Raw genomic sequence first — 18,482 nt, forward strand, 5'->3', positions numbered from 1 at the left:
AGATCACAGCACGCAGAACACTAAAGGCCTTTTAGATAACCGCCAAAAATCCAAAAATGAACAAGAGGGATGATTGCATTGCGATCACAAACGAATTATTCCCATACCAAGACCTATGCAGGTTTTGATTTACGGGGCGGGCCGTGAGGTCCCTATATAAAACCCCTGTGACTCGTAGTTGTGGTACGTGGTTTATCCTCCCAGACAAGTCTGGTACCAATTTATCGACCCAGGAAAAGCTTGGTAAGCACTAGGACGGATTCGAACCTCGCCCATAATAGTGAGAATATAAATGAAAATATTTGGAATTAAATCAACTTTGAATGTTCTTAGAACCTACTGCCGATGTCCTCGGCAAGAAGACTGCAAAATCTTTGAAGAATGCTTATGTACCTGAAAAGAACGAGACTAATCACTGCAAGCAACAACAATAGTCTAATTCCGTAGCAGAAACTCAAAGGTGTTGCTCATATTTGCAATGTTTATTGACCACTGAAGGCAAGTTCAATGAGCATCACAACAAGTAGTGGCCAAGGTCGGTGCTACCGTAGGCTTTGAACTCCTCGTAAGCAGGAGTCGTGCAATATTCATGATAATGGTCTACCCATCCATTATTGTCAACCAGAGGACCTTTGAATTTTGAATATTTCTGTATTTCAGAAACGACGAAATAACAAAGTTTAGGACACGCATATCGCTCAACTACAGGATATCCGCGAATACTGTCGCAAGCATAACGGTAACACTGAAAAATAGTTTGTAAGTTGCATGAAGAGTTGCTAGTCAAATATAAACTCACCCTTCTTGCTGTGATACCAGGCTTACACATATAAAGATCCGAACGATACATAAAATTTGCTATCATAGCGCTCAAACACATTTCTTCGCATTTAGTAAATTGTCGCTGTGAACAAGTCACATAGAACAAAGAAACAAATATCACCGCAGCCGTCATGAAAGACCTCATAACATTTAGTGAAGAACTAAAATCATTCAGAAACAAGGCGTATATATTGAACGATTAGTGATAATGCCAATATGTTTCGCTAATAAAATCATCACATTATGTGGGTAAGGCGATTGGAGACGCAAGAGAGAATTGTTAAGGCCATCAATCTAACCAATAATGGATATACGGTATTTTTACACCATTATGATCATTATTTGCCAATCAACAGAAACGCGTATCTGTATCTACACGATATATTTATGAATCTGTATGTGAGGTCGGTGTGTGAGTCTGCTTGCTACCTGCTCCTAGTGGCCATGTCTATACCAATGCAATGAGAAATTTCCGTACGTACGTAGGCTATAAAGCTTGAAAAATTTTATGGCCGAAATTACCCAGATATTGCAAAGAACTGTCACACTGTCACTCTCCACTCCATGTAAGTCAAACATTTAAAGGGAGCAAGTAATCTTTGATAGAAACACTCTATTTCGTTGCGCTGAAATACTGGAAATTGTTGGCATGGAGGTACTCAGGTCGCTCATTGTAGATTTGCAGTTCACGCGAGACATCAGATCTCGGAACTTGCAATGACGAATGCATGGATTCTGTGCAAGCTGCAAAGCGAGATTACTACTCAGACCAATATTCAAGGGCGGCATGACTCAGCGAAGATGCTGGTGACCGCATCATTCAGAACAAAAGTCAAAGGTGCAGCGCCGGCATTCCCGCAGAGTCATGCTGGTTCACCCTGTTCAGCCGTTGTACAGCGATGAAAACATTAATATTTTGGGCTTGCTAAAAGAAAAAGTAGTAGGAAAATTTCCAATCAAATGGTTTTAAGAGTGTGTGGGCACTTACTCTTTCTGTGTTTATTTTTAAGTTTGGAAAATGAAGTGTGGATCTACCCGACAAATACATTAAATTCTTTCCTTTTATGTAAATAGTTGCATAAATATACGAATGACTACCTACAACTAACAATTTATCTACCTATACATAGATTCGCACTTCCATCGACCTGCGTGAGCGGTCTAATTGAAACATTCTCCAAACGTTGTTAGTTAGTTGGAACAAAACTCTCGCTTCTGTAAAATTGAGTGCATAAACAATTGTCTATTGTTTCTCTAATTCCCTTGCGCCGTATAATGTGGTGATTCTCATAGTGATTGATCATGGCATTATCGATAACAGCTCAATATATATATTTTATTCTGAAAGAATTTGCATCCTCGCTATGAAATTTTTTGCAGCCAGCTGCAGTCATGCATTTTTCCCTGTTCGGAGGGGCAAGTTTCTGGGTACGGAGAAAAGTGTCCGGAGGGAATGCTTACAACTATTGTGTTTCGTTCTGGTTTTAATAGCATTGTAAAATCTGCAATACTGCCAACTTCTATTTGAATAGCAACTCTCAATGCTATCTACGCATCAGTTCCCAGTGTTCCGGACTTAATTTGAGCCACAAGAATAAATTGTGTTGCGTTAATTAATTAGCCTGGGATGCCCCAACGCTTTTGCAACGATGCAATTCGGAAACTTCGAGGTTTACGAAAGTGTGCCTAGTCTATAGAATGACTTGCAGAACGAGCCAATGCGCTATGTGAGCTGTTTTCATTCCCCCAGAGAAGGCGCTGGTTCCAACTTGTTAATTCCGAGGCAATTTCAAGTTTGGATCCGACTACGCTGCACCCGTTCTGTTCGTAGCGACACCCTGACGAAATCCAACGCTCGATCCAGATATGTGTCCTCAAATTTTTCATATTCAAAGGTTTGAAAGATTAAGACAACAATATCGAGCAGAACCACAATATTGATTTACATAGGAATCCCTTCACCAAAGCCTTAGAAACGACGAGAAGCAATACTGAAGAAAGGAAAATGCAAGACGGTGAAAAGAAGGACAATCTTCTATATTTTAATAACGTTAAAGATGACCACAGAATACTGATTATCAGTTTTCGGTGGTCATTCCAAGTATGTGATCCCATATTAACCACATCACTTTTCCCTTAACAACGATAACTATTTCAGTAAAAACACTCAGTACAAGGAGATGGCTATACAAGTCGGTCGTGGTTCTTCGTATTTCAGCCGGGACAGGATTACCACAAAAGTCGTCAAAGACCTGCGTTAGATGTATGTATGTATGTATGTATGTATGTATGTATGTATGTATGTATGTATGTATGTATGTATGTATGTATGTATGTATGTATGTATGTATGTATGTATGTATGTATGTATGTATGTATGTATGTATGTATGTATGTATGTATGTATGTATGTATGTATGTATGTATGTATGTATGTATGTATGTATGTATGTATGTATGTATGTATGTATGTATGTATGTATGTATGTATGTATGTATGTATGTATGTATGTATGTATGTATGTATGTATGTATGTTATGTATGTATGTATGTATGTATGTATGTATGTATGTATGTATGTATGTATGTATGTATGTATGTATGTATGTATGTATGTATGTATGTATGTATGTATGTATGTATGTATGTATGTATGTATGTATGTATGTATGTATGTATGTATGTATGTATGTATGTATGTATGTATGTATGTATGTATGTATGTATGTATGTATGTATGTATGTATGTATGTATGTATGTATGTATGTATGTATGTATGTATGTATGTATGTATGTATGTATGTATGTATGTATGTATGTATGTATGTATGTATGTATGTATGTATGTATGTATGTATGTATGTATGTATGTATGTATGTATGTATGTATGTATGTATGTATGTATGTATGTATGTATGTATGTATGTATGTATGTATGTATGTATGTATGTATGTATGTATGTATGTATGTATGTATGTATGTATGTATGTATGTATGTATGTATGTATGTATGTATGTATGTATGTATGTATGTATGTATGTATGTATGTATGTATGTATGTATGTATGTATGTATGTATGTATGTATGTATGTATGTATGTATGTATGTATGTATGTATGTATGTATGTATGTATGTATGTATGTATGTATGTATGTATGTATGTATGTATGTATGTATGTATGTATGTATGTATGTATGTATGTATGTATGTATGTATGTATGTATGTATGTATGTATGTATGTATGTATGTATGTATGTATGTATGTATGTATGTATGTATGTATGTATGTATGTATGTATGTATGTATGTATGTATGTATGTATGTATGTATGTATGTATGTATGTATGTATGTATGTATGTATGTATGTATGTATGTATGTATGTATGTATGTATGTATGTATGTATGTATGTATGAAAATGGGGGCGACGGATCCACCGACGTTCCATAGCAGTACCCAAAGGCGCGTTGCTTTTCACCTCTATGACTCCTTCGCCCGTGTAATTCTTTGCATGTTGCCACAAGTTGGTAACATGCCTTTCTCAGAAAGTGGAAACACGCATGCAAATGGCTGCTTAAATAGTAGCGAACAGTTTACATGATGCGACGTAGAATGTTATCTTTACCAGTAAGATGATATCTTTCGTGTCATTTTGTGCCAAAACATCATTCATTGATATCTCTTGGGTAGAAACAGGAAAGGCACCCAAATTTCAAGTAATACTTTCAAATTGTGTCTACATTATATTGGTATCGACAGAGTGTTTGAAGCTGAAGATTGTATGTTCTCCAAATGTAGAACTGACGCGTTTAGAAAGAAAACTATGAAATAAATTGCCTTCATTTATAATAAAAAAGAAGAAGAAAGATTATTAGAGGTACACAAGTCTAATTTCACAGAAAAGGGCACTAGTATTGATTTTCTTCGATCGGGAGGAGAGCTTAGCGAACACCACAGATAGTCTGATGTCCAGCTTTACCCAGACGTTCAGACTACCTCATACCTCATCTGAATACTTACGGAATATGTATGTGTATGTAGTGCGCAGTGTAGTATAGTGTATGTGCATATGTAGGGCATTCACACAGAGCGTGAATTTTTTTAACCACAAATCTACTAGCTATGGACAGACTTGAGGAAGTCAAAACATGAAATGCGTTTAGGATGTGAATGCACAATAGCGGAAGTAGTTCTCCATGCAGGTCACAATTATCTCTTACAGGAATCGTGAATGGGAGCTGCTCCATCCACTATTTTCGCGCAGCTTTTACTCGGTGAAGGGCATACAAATCTTCATTTTGCGGTCTCTTTTTTGTGGAGCTTTATTAAAACTACACATTTTCAATAGTTATGAAGTGAAGATATTTCCACCTTCGTGATTCATCATCGCATCCCTACCAAGTCAATAAAAACCGGACATCTTTCTTAACATTTTAAAATATTAAAAAAATCTCTCTAGAATAAAGGATAAGGATAAATATAAAAACAATTATTGTTTTTGGACGTGTTTAAAAAGCTGCAGAAAAAAAAGCAAAAATTACGAAATGATGCACCCGCTGAAAGACGCGAGAAAGTACAGTAACCAGCCCTTTGGTATTGATATGTTTCCAGGATCTACGAATCGCTGCCACCTGAAAAGCAGCGCATAAAATTCACAGGAGATCAGGTAGGCTGGAGAGTATCTCAGCTGCAAGAGGATAGATGTAGAAAACAATAGGATGTCTGTAAAATGGTAGAAACAAGTGTAAAAAGAGAAGGAACCTGTGAAGGCGTCAACGACGGACATATCGGAAGCATAGCACGTGTAGAAGGAATTGATCCGGATCGTTCACGCATACTATCTGTAATGAACAAAAAAATGCTCTGGGTTTTAATAGTTGCGCTTGAAATTTGAGGTGCCAAGATTTACCCCTATCCAATGAAGAAAATGAAGAAGAAAATATTTGCAGAGATGGGTTGAAAGAAATGTGAATGCGGAATGAATTTCTTGTAGCGTTCTTGTGACAAACAAGTATCTGTTTCTTCAGGTCTGAAAAATGCTGCTGAAGTTTCTCAACCACCGAACATGGATCAAAAACGAGTAGAGAGTTCTCAAGAAGGAGGTCTACCCAAGAAATTAAATAGGTTGCTGAGTGAAAACGAGAGTGTTTAAAACAAAATTTCAAAAGGGCGATGGGACGGGTCTATCGGCGTCGAATTGGTGCGCCAGATAGCTGTAGAATGGCCTGCGAGGGGCCCCGCGGCGTCGGATTTGCTGCGCCGGCGCCAGGTAGGTACAAAATGGGTTTAGATGGGTCCCGCGACGTCGGATTGGTTGCGCCTGCGCCACAGAGCTATAAAAAGCGGTGCGATGGGTCCAGTGGTGTGGAATTGGTTTTCGTTGGTGCAGTAGTATCACGCAGTAACTTCGTGTGGATGTTGCAAAAGATAAATGTGACGTTGTAACCGTTTCACATCTGTGGCCACTGCGCGCGTTGCTTTTCACCTCTACGACTCCTCCGTGTGTGTGTTTCCTTGCACGTTTGCCTCAGGTTTGTATTATGCCTCCCTCAGAAAGTGGGAACACGAATGAAAGCGGTTGCTTAATTAGTAGCCAACAGTTTACATGATCTGACGAGGAACATTCTCTTTATCAGTACGATGGTGTGGTTCACGTCGTTTTATGTTGGACATCATTCTTTGATAGCTGTTGGAGAAAACAGGGAGAAGCCTTAAAATTGTGTTTATATTATATAGGAACCGATGGAGTGTTTGAAGCTAAAGTTCGCATATTCTCCCCATGTAGAACTGAGGCGTTTAGAAAAAAAAAGCTATGAAATCTTTCGCCTTTATTTATAGTAAAAAAGAAAGAAGGAAACGTTGCTAGAAAAATAGAATTCTGAATTTACAGAAAATGTCACTACCATTAATTTTTGCTTAATTTTGATTAATTGATCAGTGAAGGCGAGCGAAGAGAATACCACAAAAAAGTCTGAACTCCGGCTTTAGCCGGACATTCAGACTGGTCACTAAAATAATGTTATTTAAGTAATATAGGGAATATTAGCCAAAACGAAACCTTTTTCGAATCTTAGGATTCCTGTACCCTCCCAGGGAAACACAGTTGATTGAAAACTATTTTCTTTAAATGAAAATAGATTTTTCAAGAGAAATGGTAATCGCTGGTAGTGCTTCTCTATTCCATCCCCACGATGATATTTAGCAATCCCGTAGTTGTGTTTTAGAGGAGAATAAATATGATCGATTCTATTTTTTTAGAGTTATTGGGAAAAAGGTGTTTTTTTTTCGTGCTTGTGGACGAATCGCTGTGACATCATAGTAGAAAGAAGGAGATGTTGAGCTCATGGTTCTTTCATTCTCTTGTTATATTTTCCATAAATCGGCAATCAGAACAGAATTCAGAGGGATTGTTATTAATTCATAATAAAATTAAATACATGAACTATGCAGTTAAAAAACTGTTCCAAAATGCTGTCCGATAATTGTCAAAAATTTAGAAAGGTCGATGAGGACTGATGACACAAACAAATTTTTGTTATGAACCTTTGCAGGCTTCGCTTACGCAGACAATGTGACAACGCAGATAATGCGCGAAATGAGCAACGTTGTTCTAGCCACAACGCCCACAAGTCTTCAGCAAATATGATTTTATGCTATTCTTTGAAAGAGGAAAAAATCCGTTGAATCTATCTATAATAGATGAAGATAGATTTGATAGAATCACCAAGGATCTGGAGATTCTAGAACGATAAATCTTGACCCTAAAAGGTAAGGACTGGCGATTCAGAAACAACAATTCGGTCGCGAAGTGAAGAAAACGTGCAATAGTCGCAAAAAGCCCGTGAATGGAAATCATGGGGGCTGTTTTTGACTCTTTTTTTTTGCTGTTTTAAAAGTTTAAAAGTTTCTGGCGTTGATCAATCCGCTTGGGATGCGCGCCCACGTTCACTTCAATTCAGAATCGTTTGGGGTTTACGAACGTGTAACTGGCCTATGCAATGACTTGCGGTGGCCAGCCGATGTGTCGAGTCTGTGTTTTTATCCTCCCAGACAAGCCAGGTACCAATTTATCGACCCCGGATAGATGAAAGGCTTGGTGAGCACTAGGGCGGATTCGAACCTCCGATCGATCATGAATGAAGCGGAACCTCTAACCACTACACTACACTCTCCCATTTCTTTCTGTACTCGACCCAAATTTGCACACATAAGTTTGAATACCAGCTTAACAACTCTTGGAATTTCTTGACTTAGCTCAAAGTTAAAAAAAAGTCAGAAAAAGTTGGAAGGGTCGCTTTTTAGCCAACAAGTGGTTTTCCCGGAGAATTGGAGTGATGAACATATCAGAGGTGCAGCACCTATTCATGCCTGTTTGCCTTCCTGAAGTTCTTTTTTGAATTTGAAGTAGACTACTGAAGAAACTGTGAGAGGAATAGCTCCCGCGTCCAACCAATAACAGTTTTGCTGCAATGGCCTTATGCAACGCACCTCTCGAACAATTTCCAGAAATGTTTCTGTGGCCCCTATTTGCGTGGAATCCCATCAATTCCAGAATGTTTTACGGAAGGAGGCAGCTTCTCCGGTTGGTTTATTTAGAAATTGCCGCAAGCCAAACAACAGAGTATGCTTTAGAAGGTCTGCTAGCCAGCAGAAAAGTGGTCTATTCACAGTAGAATTTAAAAGTTCCTTTTACACACATATGTTGTGTCATTAAATCTTTTCTAAAACAAGTCGCAAAGTTGTATTTGTAGAGAAATGTAATAGTTAGAGATTAAAAAGAGTACTGAATAAAATGCAATTCTAAAAATACTAAAAGAAAATGAACAAAAATTGTGAGGGATGTAAGTTGGAAGACAACAGAATTACGTGAGAAATGTATCAAACAGACCGAACGCAGTACATTGACACAAGATGTGAAAACCTTCTCTCCTCAAGACGATGCGAACATCTTCAAAAAATTTCCTTGGGATCACCGGTTAAAAGTGGTTATAAGCATGATCTATTGGTCTATATGAACATCTGAGTTGAACAAAATTAATGCACGTTTGCAAAACTGGACAGAAGTGCAGCAAGCAAGAAAATTTTTGACAAAGTGAGTACATCACGCAAGGAGTTTAGAACCACTTGTTTTCGAAAAATCGCTCAAGAACTGATGTTCTCTTAAAACAAATGTAGTGTTTTCTTTCCTTTGACCAGCACAAGGGACATATGTGAATTTTAAGGGGATAATTAACAATTGCCACGTTCTCTATAAGGTCATTTAACGATTAATCTTACAGGATAGAATTGAAAACAGCAATTTTCCTCTCGGTGGCTCCTTCGTAAAAAAAAAAGATTTATCCCTGACTTGTGAATGCACGTCTGTTGATTGATCGCCTACACTCGATCAATCTTTCACTCGAAATAATGGCACCATTATGCTACAAATCCTAATCTAAAGTATCTCTCATGAGGCAAAGCCTCTAACAAAACTAACAAATCATAAGAGTTTAAAAAGATTAAGAAGTTTCTCACCCACTACAGTTTTAAGCAACAAAAACCTTCAGGCCTTCAAAAAAACCCACTGACACTGGTCTTAATAGAGGGTTGAAATTGAGCCTAGAGGGAAATAATAAAGACTCGTTGAGTAGTTCCTAAGTAGTTAGTGGTTCGATGATAACGACATTGGAATTTCAAAGAAACCGGAAAAAAATGGCTATTGGCCACTGCTTGAGTGTTTGCAGACTCTAGTGTGCTCTCCGGGGTTTTCCACTGCAGTCTCGAATCTCGCTACTAGACCCTCAGCTTGGTTAGTATAACAAGCTAAGCATAGATTCTGCTCCCTAAAGTCAACAACAAAACACGATTGCGGAAGAAAGATCCAACCATCGTTCTTTGTTAATACCACCGAAATAGTATAGTCGATGACAGAGGTGCCAAAACAAAACTACGCGAGCTATGGGCTAACACAAAAAAAAAAACTCCTTAATAGAACGTGGATGTAGTAACATTGATCGAAATTTAAAAAAAAACGTCTGGAATCAACAAAAGTATTCTCTTCGTCCGCTCACGATTCGGCTTTGTTCTATGTGCAAAAAGAGTTGCTAGGCTCTAGCGTACTACCGTAAGAAAAATATTCAAAAGACTAAGCTTCAATCTGTCAAGATGGACAAAATCTTAAATCTCAAACAAAAGGCGCAGGTCGGCTATTAAAGGGCGTGGTAAACCCTAGCACCTTTTCACACAGAAAATAATGTAGAATTGTGAGTGAATGAAAGAAAAGGAGATCTTTATTGATAGAAGCTTTTTTGAATAGTCACAAACACCCACAAGTGCATATTCGAAGGAAAAGATTTTAGTATTAAAAGGTCAGAACAAAACTGTTGAGAAGGAAGATATGATTAAAAGCGAATTCTCATAGTCAGTTTTCGACTTAGTTAATAAGCAATAGACGATATAGCAAGAAGAAAATATTAACTACTTTTCACTGTTTTAGGCTCAAAATTGGAAACATCTACTTTTATCGGTGACGTAAATTTTAGGTACGAATATGTTCCATATTTGTGCCACATACATTAAATACTTCACATAGTACTGAGATAGTCAAAAAATACTCAAAGATAAAGGATAAAGTTGCTGGCGTTAATCAACCCCCTCCACCCCCCCCACGTTCAGTTAAAGACATCACTCCACGAATCTGAGGTGGTGCAGATTTCAGGTGGAGTATTCGTATACGGGATGGGAGACTACGCAGAGGGAGGTGATTCTCTCCATTTCTTGCTAATTGCCGTAAAAAACGGCCCGGAAGATGCGGCGCCGCACAAGACTGGCGCGCTCCAATCGAACCTCCTGTACGAAATAGTGCACCAAAACGAATGAAGCCGTATCTTCTGGGCCGTTTTTTACGGCAATTAGGAAGAAATGGACGGAATCACCCCCCTCTACGTAGTCTCCCATCCCGTACACGAATACTCCATCTAAAATCTGCACCACCCCAGATTCGTGGGGTGGTGCCTTTAAATTCAGAATCGTTTGAAGTTTATGAACGTGTAACTAGCCTATACAATGACTTCGGTGGCAAGCCGATGTGTCACGTCAGTGTTTTTATCCTCCCAGACAAGTTTGGTACCAATTTATCGACCCCGGAAGGATGAAAGGATTCGTGAGCACTATAGCGGATTCGAACCTCCGATCGATGCAGGAAGCGGGACCTCTTATCTTATCAACAATTTGGCTACCTTTAGTTTCAGTTCTTATTTAAAGGCGTCACCCCACGAATCTGACGTGATATGGATTTCCGAATTTCGAAGACTATACGGAATCGCGGATTGCAGAAACTCATTCGGTGGGATCCCGCTCATTTCTTCTTAATCGCCGTAAAGAATGGCCCGGAAGATGAGGCATCCAGCGTTTAGGGGCGCTATTTTCTACAACGAGTTCTATTGGAGCGCGCAACCCTTGTTCATGCGCCGCATCTTCCTGGCCTTTTTTTTACGGCAATTGGGTGGAATCATTCTCTTCTTCACCATCTACGACCCCGTATAGGCACCACTGAAACCCGTACCAACCCAGATTCGTGGGGTTATGCCTTTAAAGGCAACATACCACGAATCTGACGTGGTGAGGGAATCTATGGAAAAAGCTAGATGCTGCTATGGAATTCGCAATGGTCATCCTACTTAATCGTCGTAAAAAATGGCGTGGAAGACGCACCACAACTATTTCAGTTGCAACTTTGTGCATGGGCTGCATCCAGGCAGAATCGGTCGAAGATCAGTAATGTCTTCTCTTCAGTTTATTCAAGTGGAACCAGTGAACAAGCTCCTCAGGAGACCGGAGCAGGTTCAAATGGTTTGCGTTCTAACGTGTACCTCGTAGGCACTAAAGGGGTCTCCACGCCTTTTTTTACGACGATTAAAGAAAGATAAGCGGAACCTCTCCCCTCCCTTTCCTCCGAATCCCTAATCATCCATAGCTTTTCCTGTGGATACCCTCAACACATTAGATTCGACAGGAAGCTAGCCAGATTAGATCACAAAAAAATTGCATATGCTAAGAACGAGAAGTATGTTTAAAAGGCTAGAGATTCACCGAAATACCTGGATTATCCATACCTTTCCTTCAGATAAATTCTTAATCCTTTGCCCATAAAAAGAGAATATCTCTGAGAACTAAATGCTATAGAACGACGGAGCATTAGATCTGGAAGGACTACGTGTTTCATGTGAAGAAGTTCTCTGGCACGATAAATCATTAAACTCTGGAAAGCCTTTAGTGCTCACAGAAGTGTCTCGTGAGTTGAAGGAAATTAAGAGCAACAACTGCATAATTAGTAAGCGGGTGCAACGAATTGTTGTCCTCCAAAAACATTCGAAATAGCAGCTGCAGCTTCACAGCTCCTAAGTACTTTCGCTAACGACTGCAACTATTTATGGGAGCAAAGAGTAGGAACATGTGTTAAAGTGCGCAGCTTGATCAGAAATAATCAGAAATATGTGACGTAAAAGCTTGAGAGCATTCAAGACTAAATAAGAACGTACATCAAATATAGATTACGAATCCGTGGTGCTCCAGGAAGTAGACGAATGATTGAGAGCATAATGTTGCCTTCTTATTTGAGACAAAAGTCATCCTCAAAACATTAACGATGAAAAAATAAAAAAGTGCACAGTAACGTACCAAGTAGGAGTGAAAGTAGTATTATTAAAAAAACTATTTTTTGAGAAGAGAAGTGAAGAATGGTTTAAACTCTCCCTATTTATTGGAAAATGTATTGTTTCTCCCACGGATCTCCCTCACTAGAGGGATCACAGCCGGTTAGTCGCGAGGCTACGTGGCGCGTCCCCGGGTGGCGGATAGGGGGCTAATCGCGGACCAAAAGCGACCTTGCGCTTGCCCAGAGACGCAGGTGGATTCAGGGGATGGACTCCCTGTTTCTGCTGAGCCAGGACTGACTCATGACATCCTTGTATCCCGCACGTCGGTCCGGCCAAAAGCCTGCAATCAAGTGACTGGGAGGTGCAAGGGAGGCGGTTTGGAGTCGCCTCCAACAAATAAGCTCCACATGTCCACACCGGGAGAACGAAAGTTCTCCCAGAAACTCATGGGACTAGAGGCTTGCAACCTGCCCATGGGTTTTAAAATTTTTAAGCAAAACACAGTAATAGAAAAGAGTCTCCTGATTCCGGAGGAAAGCCTGGTACGGTAGCGCCAGGTAGGACGGGGTTGCAGGAGTCATGTAGGCTACCAAAACGGAAAAGGACTAGGATGGCGATCTGTACTTATAACGCACGTACGCTTGCATCGGAAGCGGCCATCGAAGATCTGATGATGCAAGCCAAGAAGATCAAGTACGACGTCATCGGACTGACCGAGACGAGACGACGTCACCCTCTCAACGCCGTATATGAAACTGGAGAAGAACTGTTCTTAGGAACATGCGACAGTAGAGGTGTTGGTGGAGTTGGCGTCCTCGTCAACACGAGTTTGGCAAAGAACATCGACTCTTTTGAACAACTTACGACCCGAATCGGACGTCTGCGGATGAGAAGATGTGGCCCAATACCAGCTTTGACTATCTTCGTCGTTTACGCTCCAACATCAAGCTACGAAGAAGAAGAAGTCGAAGCTTTCTATATGGACCTGGAGAAGTTCTACCAAGAAGATCATGCCTTCTACAAGGTCATAGTTGGCGACTTCAACGCTAAGGTTGGCCCAAGAAGAACGCCGGAGGAACTTCACATCGGGACCCACGGCCTACAATGGAATGACCAGGGAGAGAGGCTCGCCGAGTTCATCATGACGACTAAGACCATCCATGGGAACTCGCAATTTCAGAAGCCCTCTTCTTTACGCTGGACGTGGGAGTCACCCGGTGGAGGGTACCGTAATGAAATAGACCACATCATCGTCAATAAAAGGTTCTGCCTGACGGACGTCGGTGTTGTACCAAAGTTCTATACGGGATCGGACCATCGCCTCCTCCGAGGAAGATTTTCCTTCACAAGGAGAGCAGAGAAAGCCGCCAAGTACAGAGAGAAATCCCAGGACTATCATCAACTGGGATCTCTACGCTAGCCGGCTTTAGGGAAGATTCTGCAATGGACAACATCGACGAGGAATATGACCGGCTTGTCGAACACCTTCACGACTGCGCGAAGAAGGCTGAGAGTTTTAAAACCACCAGGAGGCGCCTGTCTCTTGAAACTCTTGAGCTGATACGCCAGCGTGGAGCAGCACGAGCCGCAGGGAACCAAGAACTCACGTCCGAGCTCGCAAGGCTTTGCCGAGAGGCGATAAAGGAAGACCTTAAAGAGAGAAGAGCAGAAGTGCTGGCTGAAGCTGCAGAGGCGGGGAAAAGCATCCGCTATGCCCGTCGAGACTTCGCCAGTCGCAAGACGAGGATGACTGCTCTCCGGAACCCAAAGGGAACAGCCATTGCATCGAGAAGGGGGATGGAGAAAATCATCTACGACTTCTACTCTGATCTCTTCGACAGCCATGTCCACTTGCCTCCTCACCATCTGAGGGAAGATGGACAAGTCATTCCAGAGGTTCTCCCGTCCGAAATACGACATGCTATCATGTCGGTAAGAAATCGTACGGCACCCGGTCCCGACAGAATAAGACCAGAACACCTGAAGAGCCTTCCGCCAGTACTCATCAACACCCTGGCTCTTTACACGTTATCTGTCGGAATGCAAGGTTCCTAAACAGTGGAAGACCAGCAAGACCGTGTTGTTGTATAAAAAGGGAGATCCACATGACATCGGCAACTATCGCCCAATCTGCCTACTGTCCGTCATCTACAAGCTCTTTACAAGAGTAATCCTTAATAGGATTGAAAAAGTCTTGGATGAAGGACAGCCATGCGAGCAAGCAGGGTTTCGAAAAGGATTCAGCACGATTGACCACATTCACACTGTTTCGAAACTCATCGAGGTATCACGAGAGTACAAGATGCCGCTCTGTCTCACCTTCATCGACTTAAAGAAGGCTTTCGACTCGGTTGAGACGGAAGCGGTCGTGGAAGCCTTGAACAACCAAGGCGTCCCTACTCAGTACATTAAGGTACTTCGAGAGTTGTACAGTAACTTCACGACCGGAATTTCGCCATTCTACAAGAACATCATCATTGACGTGAAGAGGGGGGTCCGACAGGGTGATACAATTTCACCCAAAATATTCACAGCCACCCTCGAGAACGCAATGCGAAAGTTGGAATGGGACGACATGGGAGTGAAGGTTGATGGTCGGCAGCTACACCATTTGCGCTTTGCTGATGACATCGTACTGGTAACACCTAGCATCAGCCAAGCGGAACGAATGCTGACCGAATTCGACGAAACATGTGGATGCATCGGTCTTCAGCTGAATCTACAAAAGACGATGTTCATGCGGAACGGATGGGTCTCGGATGCCCCATTCACGCTCAACGGAACGAACATATCCGAATGCACCAGCTACGTTTATCTGGGTCGGGAACTGAACATGATGAACGACCTGACCCCCGAGCTGGGCAGGAGGAGACGAGCGGCTTGGGGAGCGTTCAAGAGCATCGAGGATGTAGTGAAGAAGACCAGGAACACCCGGCTCCGTGCTCACCTCTTCAACACCACCGTACTTCCTGCTTTGACTTATGCTTCGGAAGCCTGGGCATTTCGCAAGCAGGAAGAAAACGCGGTGAGCGTCATTGAACGCGCAATTGAGAGAGTGATGCTAGGAGTATCCCGTTTCACGCAAGTGAGGGACGGGATTCGAAGTTCCCTCCTACGTCAGCGATCGAAGATTAGAGACGCCGCCGCGTTTGTCAAGGAAAGTAAAATAAGGTGGGCCGGACACGTGATGCGCTTTGATGACAACCGTTGGACCAGAGCCGTGAGCGACTGGGTTCCCCGCGATATTAAGCGCACTACAGGAAGACCGCCGACCCGATGGTCAGATTTCTTCACGAAATCCTTGAAAGAAAAATATGATGCTCTTCGTGTCCCACGCGAAAGGAGGAACCACTGGGCTACTCTGGCACGCGATCGGGACAAATGGAAGAATTACTGGCGCCCGCTCGACCAGTTCGAAGAATAACGGGAGTCAAGGTGATCAAGGTATTGTTTCTCAAAACGGATCAAGTAGATCATTCCCATCATACAGAAAGTGAGAAGTACTCCTTCGAGATCTGGTCCTCAGGAAAGAATATTGGGCACTTTCTTGCTGCGGGTCAATTTCAACCAAGTCCAACTTTAAAGGCATCACCCCACGAATCTGAGGTGGTGCAGATTTCAGGTGGAGTATTTGTATACAGGATGGGAGACTACGGAGAGGGAGGTGATTCCGTCCATTTTTTGCTAATTGCCGTAAAAAACGGCCCGGAAGATGTGGCGCCGCGCAAGATCGAACCTCTTGTACAAAATGGTGCGCCAAAACGAATGAAGCCGTATCTTTCGGGACGTTTTTTACGGCAATTAACAAGAAATGGACGGAATCACCTCCCTCTCCGTAGTCTCCCATCCTGTATACGAATGCTCCACCTGAAATCTGCACCACCTCAGATTCGTGGTGTGATGCCTTTAATCAAGAGAAGAAAAATTCGAAAAAGCAAATTAAAATTAGAAAAACTTGAATTTTAATCAATCACCAAGATATAAAAGTTTTTTTTTCTACGTATGATAGGCACGTTTAGTGAGCAAATTATGAGATTTCACTTCATAAGAATGAGTGAGGCCAAATCAGAAAAAAGACGTGAATCTCAGAGAATTCGGTTAAACTGATGTGTCTATTCAGAGTTATGTGCAGGATCAATCATGCTGATGGGACACGACCCTCTCGAATACGACCTCCACTCCCATTCTCTCCCCCCTCTTTCTTCTTCTTCATCTTTTTCTTCATCATCATCATCTCCAACGTTGCCGCCAATTCCATATATATGTATGTAGGCAGATATTCCAATTCACACATGCTCGCTAGTATTTTCAATTTAAAATTCTGACAAAATTCGACAATCATTGCAAGTAGTTCTAAGACGACAAAAAAAGTCTTCCAATAGCTGATGTTAAAAAAAATTGCTTAGCTGCCCTTCTCCTGATTTTTTTCCGAGCAGAAGTGAATTATTTTTCGACACTGCATGTGTATGTTGTCGCTGTCGAATTTCGAAAAAAAGCAACGAAAAACGTCAAAAACTTAAAATGTGAAATAAAATAGTATATTATAAATGGCTTCAGACTTACTTTAACTATTGCGTACTTAATGGGAAAATGTTAGAGAACAACGCAGCAAGAAATTCTTCAGTTTCAATTCAATTTTGAAACACCTATTCCTTTCGAGGGTCTCATAAACTCTATTGTTAATAATATTATTCACTTAAATTTTTTTGTCTAAAGATTCCTTAAATATCTGCGTACACTCACCGCGGGCACCTGCTTATCCAGTTCTCTGTCTTTTGACTTCTTTTTTTCCCTTTTCTTTGGCTTTCATAAATTTTATATCTTCACTCATTTTACTCACATTTTTTCGTTCTATTTCTAGTTTTGCTAACTCGTTTCTTTTTTCACGCTGATTCCTTCCGTTCACGTCTCGAACTCTGTTTCCGTGTTTCTCTGTTGCAAATCAAATTTGAGTATTGATTATTGATACCATGCCTGGATCTATTCAGCGCACCCTTCGCAATTCTTTCCGCAAAATGAGAAAACCCATCAGCACATTTGAAACCGTTTCTTATGCCAAAAATGATGAGATTAACATCGAACCGCTAACTTGTGCTGTGAAATTACCAACGAAATTTTGGAAAGAAACACCGATCCTGTCATTGAGAAGATGGGTCTTGCATTGAAGACAAAAATCACACAAGAAGTGGCCGATGGAGTTGAAGCTGAAGTTGAAAAAAGGGGCAGCAGTATTGTGATCTCTGGCTTAGGGGAATTGAGTGCTGATAAATCTTTGATAGAAAGACAGAGAAACCTCGAAGAAAAAGCGGTCAATGTCCTTGATGTTCTTGAAGTTGATTGCCTGCCCGAGGTAGCTTATAGGTTTAGAAAGTTGAACGGTAATAAGCCACGTCTTGTTAAAGTTGTACTCCCTTCTTGTTCCCACTGGGCAAAGGCTCTGTCAAGAGCGCACTTCCTACGCCGCACAAGCCTTTCGAATATATTTGTACGTAAAAGCATGACCGCAGCAGAAAGAAAACGAGATTATGAGTTGAGGCACGAGGCTCGTCTGAGAAATGAACGATCATCTACGCGTGATTGAGTGGTTTTCAAAGATGCTCTCACTCACATCACCGAACTTCCACTCCCCCAAAACCAATGACGGGAAACTTGTTATCCAGCGTGGACCTCTCTCTAAGAGAAAATGTATTTTGTTCAGCGCACGCAGCATAGTAAACAAATTGCACTCTTTACACTCTTTTCTTCGTCTGTACCAACCTGATGTATTAGCTGTTAATAAAACAGCTCAGCTCTGCAATTTCCAATTCTGAACTGATAGCTGATTTACCATACTTCGTGTTTCGCTCAGATAGGGTGCTTCAAAAGGGCGTGTCTGCTGCTTAGCGACAAATTTCACGCGGTTCCCATTCCATCCAAACGTCAAATGGCTGCTGATATGTTGTGTCTTGAACTCCTCTCTCCTTTCACACTTCATTCTCTCAAATTTGCAGTTACCTACTGAACTTCTGATTCTG

The 18,482-nt window shown here is 41.3% G+C and overlaps 3 protein-coding genes across 6 annotated transcripts; 2 read left to right on the plus strand and 1 right to left on the minus strand.

Moving 5' to 3' along the window:
* Nucleotides 1–514: 514 nt before the first annotated feature.
* Nucleotides 515–11,923, minus strand: RB195_017492 (uncharacterized protein; the record flags this gene model as incomplete). 3 transcript variants are annotated; one of them, XM_064184515.1, is made up of 6 exons in its annotated part: nt 515–745; nt 800–904; nt 5,386–5,463; nt 5,594–5,673; nt 5,742–5,861; nt 11,911–11,923. In XM_064184515.1, 6 exons carry the CDS (start codon nt 11,921–11,923, stop codon nt 515–517), a joined length of 627 nt encoding a protein of 208 aa, XP_064040395.1. The 3 variants fall into 3 exon arrangements, with proteins under 3 accessions (XP_064040395.1, XP_013301759.2, XP_064040396.1); XM_064184514.1 differs by lacking the exons at nt 515–745; nt 800–904 and adding an exon at nt 1,655–1,747; XM_013446305.2 differs by lacking the exons at nt 5,386–5,463; nt 5,594–5,673; nt 5,742–5,861; nt 11,911–11,923 and having other exon boundaries at nt 800–967.
* A 1,155-nt stretch (nt 11,924–13,078) lies between these two features.
* RB195_017493 (uncharacterized protein) lies at nt 13,079–15,892 on the plus strand (the record flags this gene model as incomplete). 2 transcript variants are annotated; one of them, XM_064184516.1, is made up of 3 exons in its annotated part: nt 13,079–13,839; nt 13,899–14,400; nt 14,516–15,892. In XM_064184516.1, 3 exons carry the CDS (start codon nt 13,079–13,081, stop codon nt 15,890–15,892), a joined length of 2,640 nt encoding a protein of 879 aa, XP_064040397.1. The 2 variants fall into 2 exon arrangements, with proteins under 2 accessions (XP_064040397.1, XP_064040398.1); XM_064184517.1 differs by lacking the exons at nt 13,899–14,400; nt 14,516–15,892 and having other exon boundaries at nt 13,079–13,888.
* On the plus strand, nt 13,912–15,892 carry RB195_017494 (uncharacterized protein; the record flags this gene model as incomplete). The annotated part of the gene is made up of 2 exons (XM_064184518.1): nt 13,912–14,396; nt 14,455–15,892. 2 exons carry the CDS (start codon nt 13,912–13,914, stop codon nt 15,890–15,892), a joined length of 1,923 nt encoding a protein of 640 aa, XP_064040399.1.
* Nucleotides 15,893–18,482: the final 2,590 nt, after the last annotated feature.

Source organism: Necator americanus, chromosome II (assembly GCF_031761385.1).
Source record: "Necator americanus strain Aroian chromosome II, whole genome shotgun sequence".
NCBI lineage: Eukaryota > Metazoa > Nematoda > Chromadorea > Rhabditida > Ancylostomatidae > Necator > Necator americanus.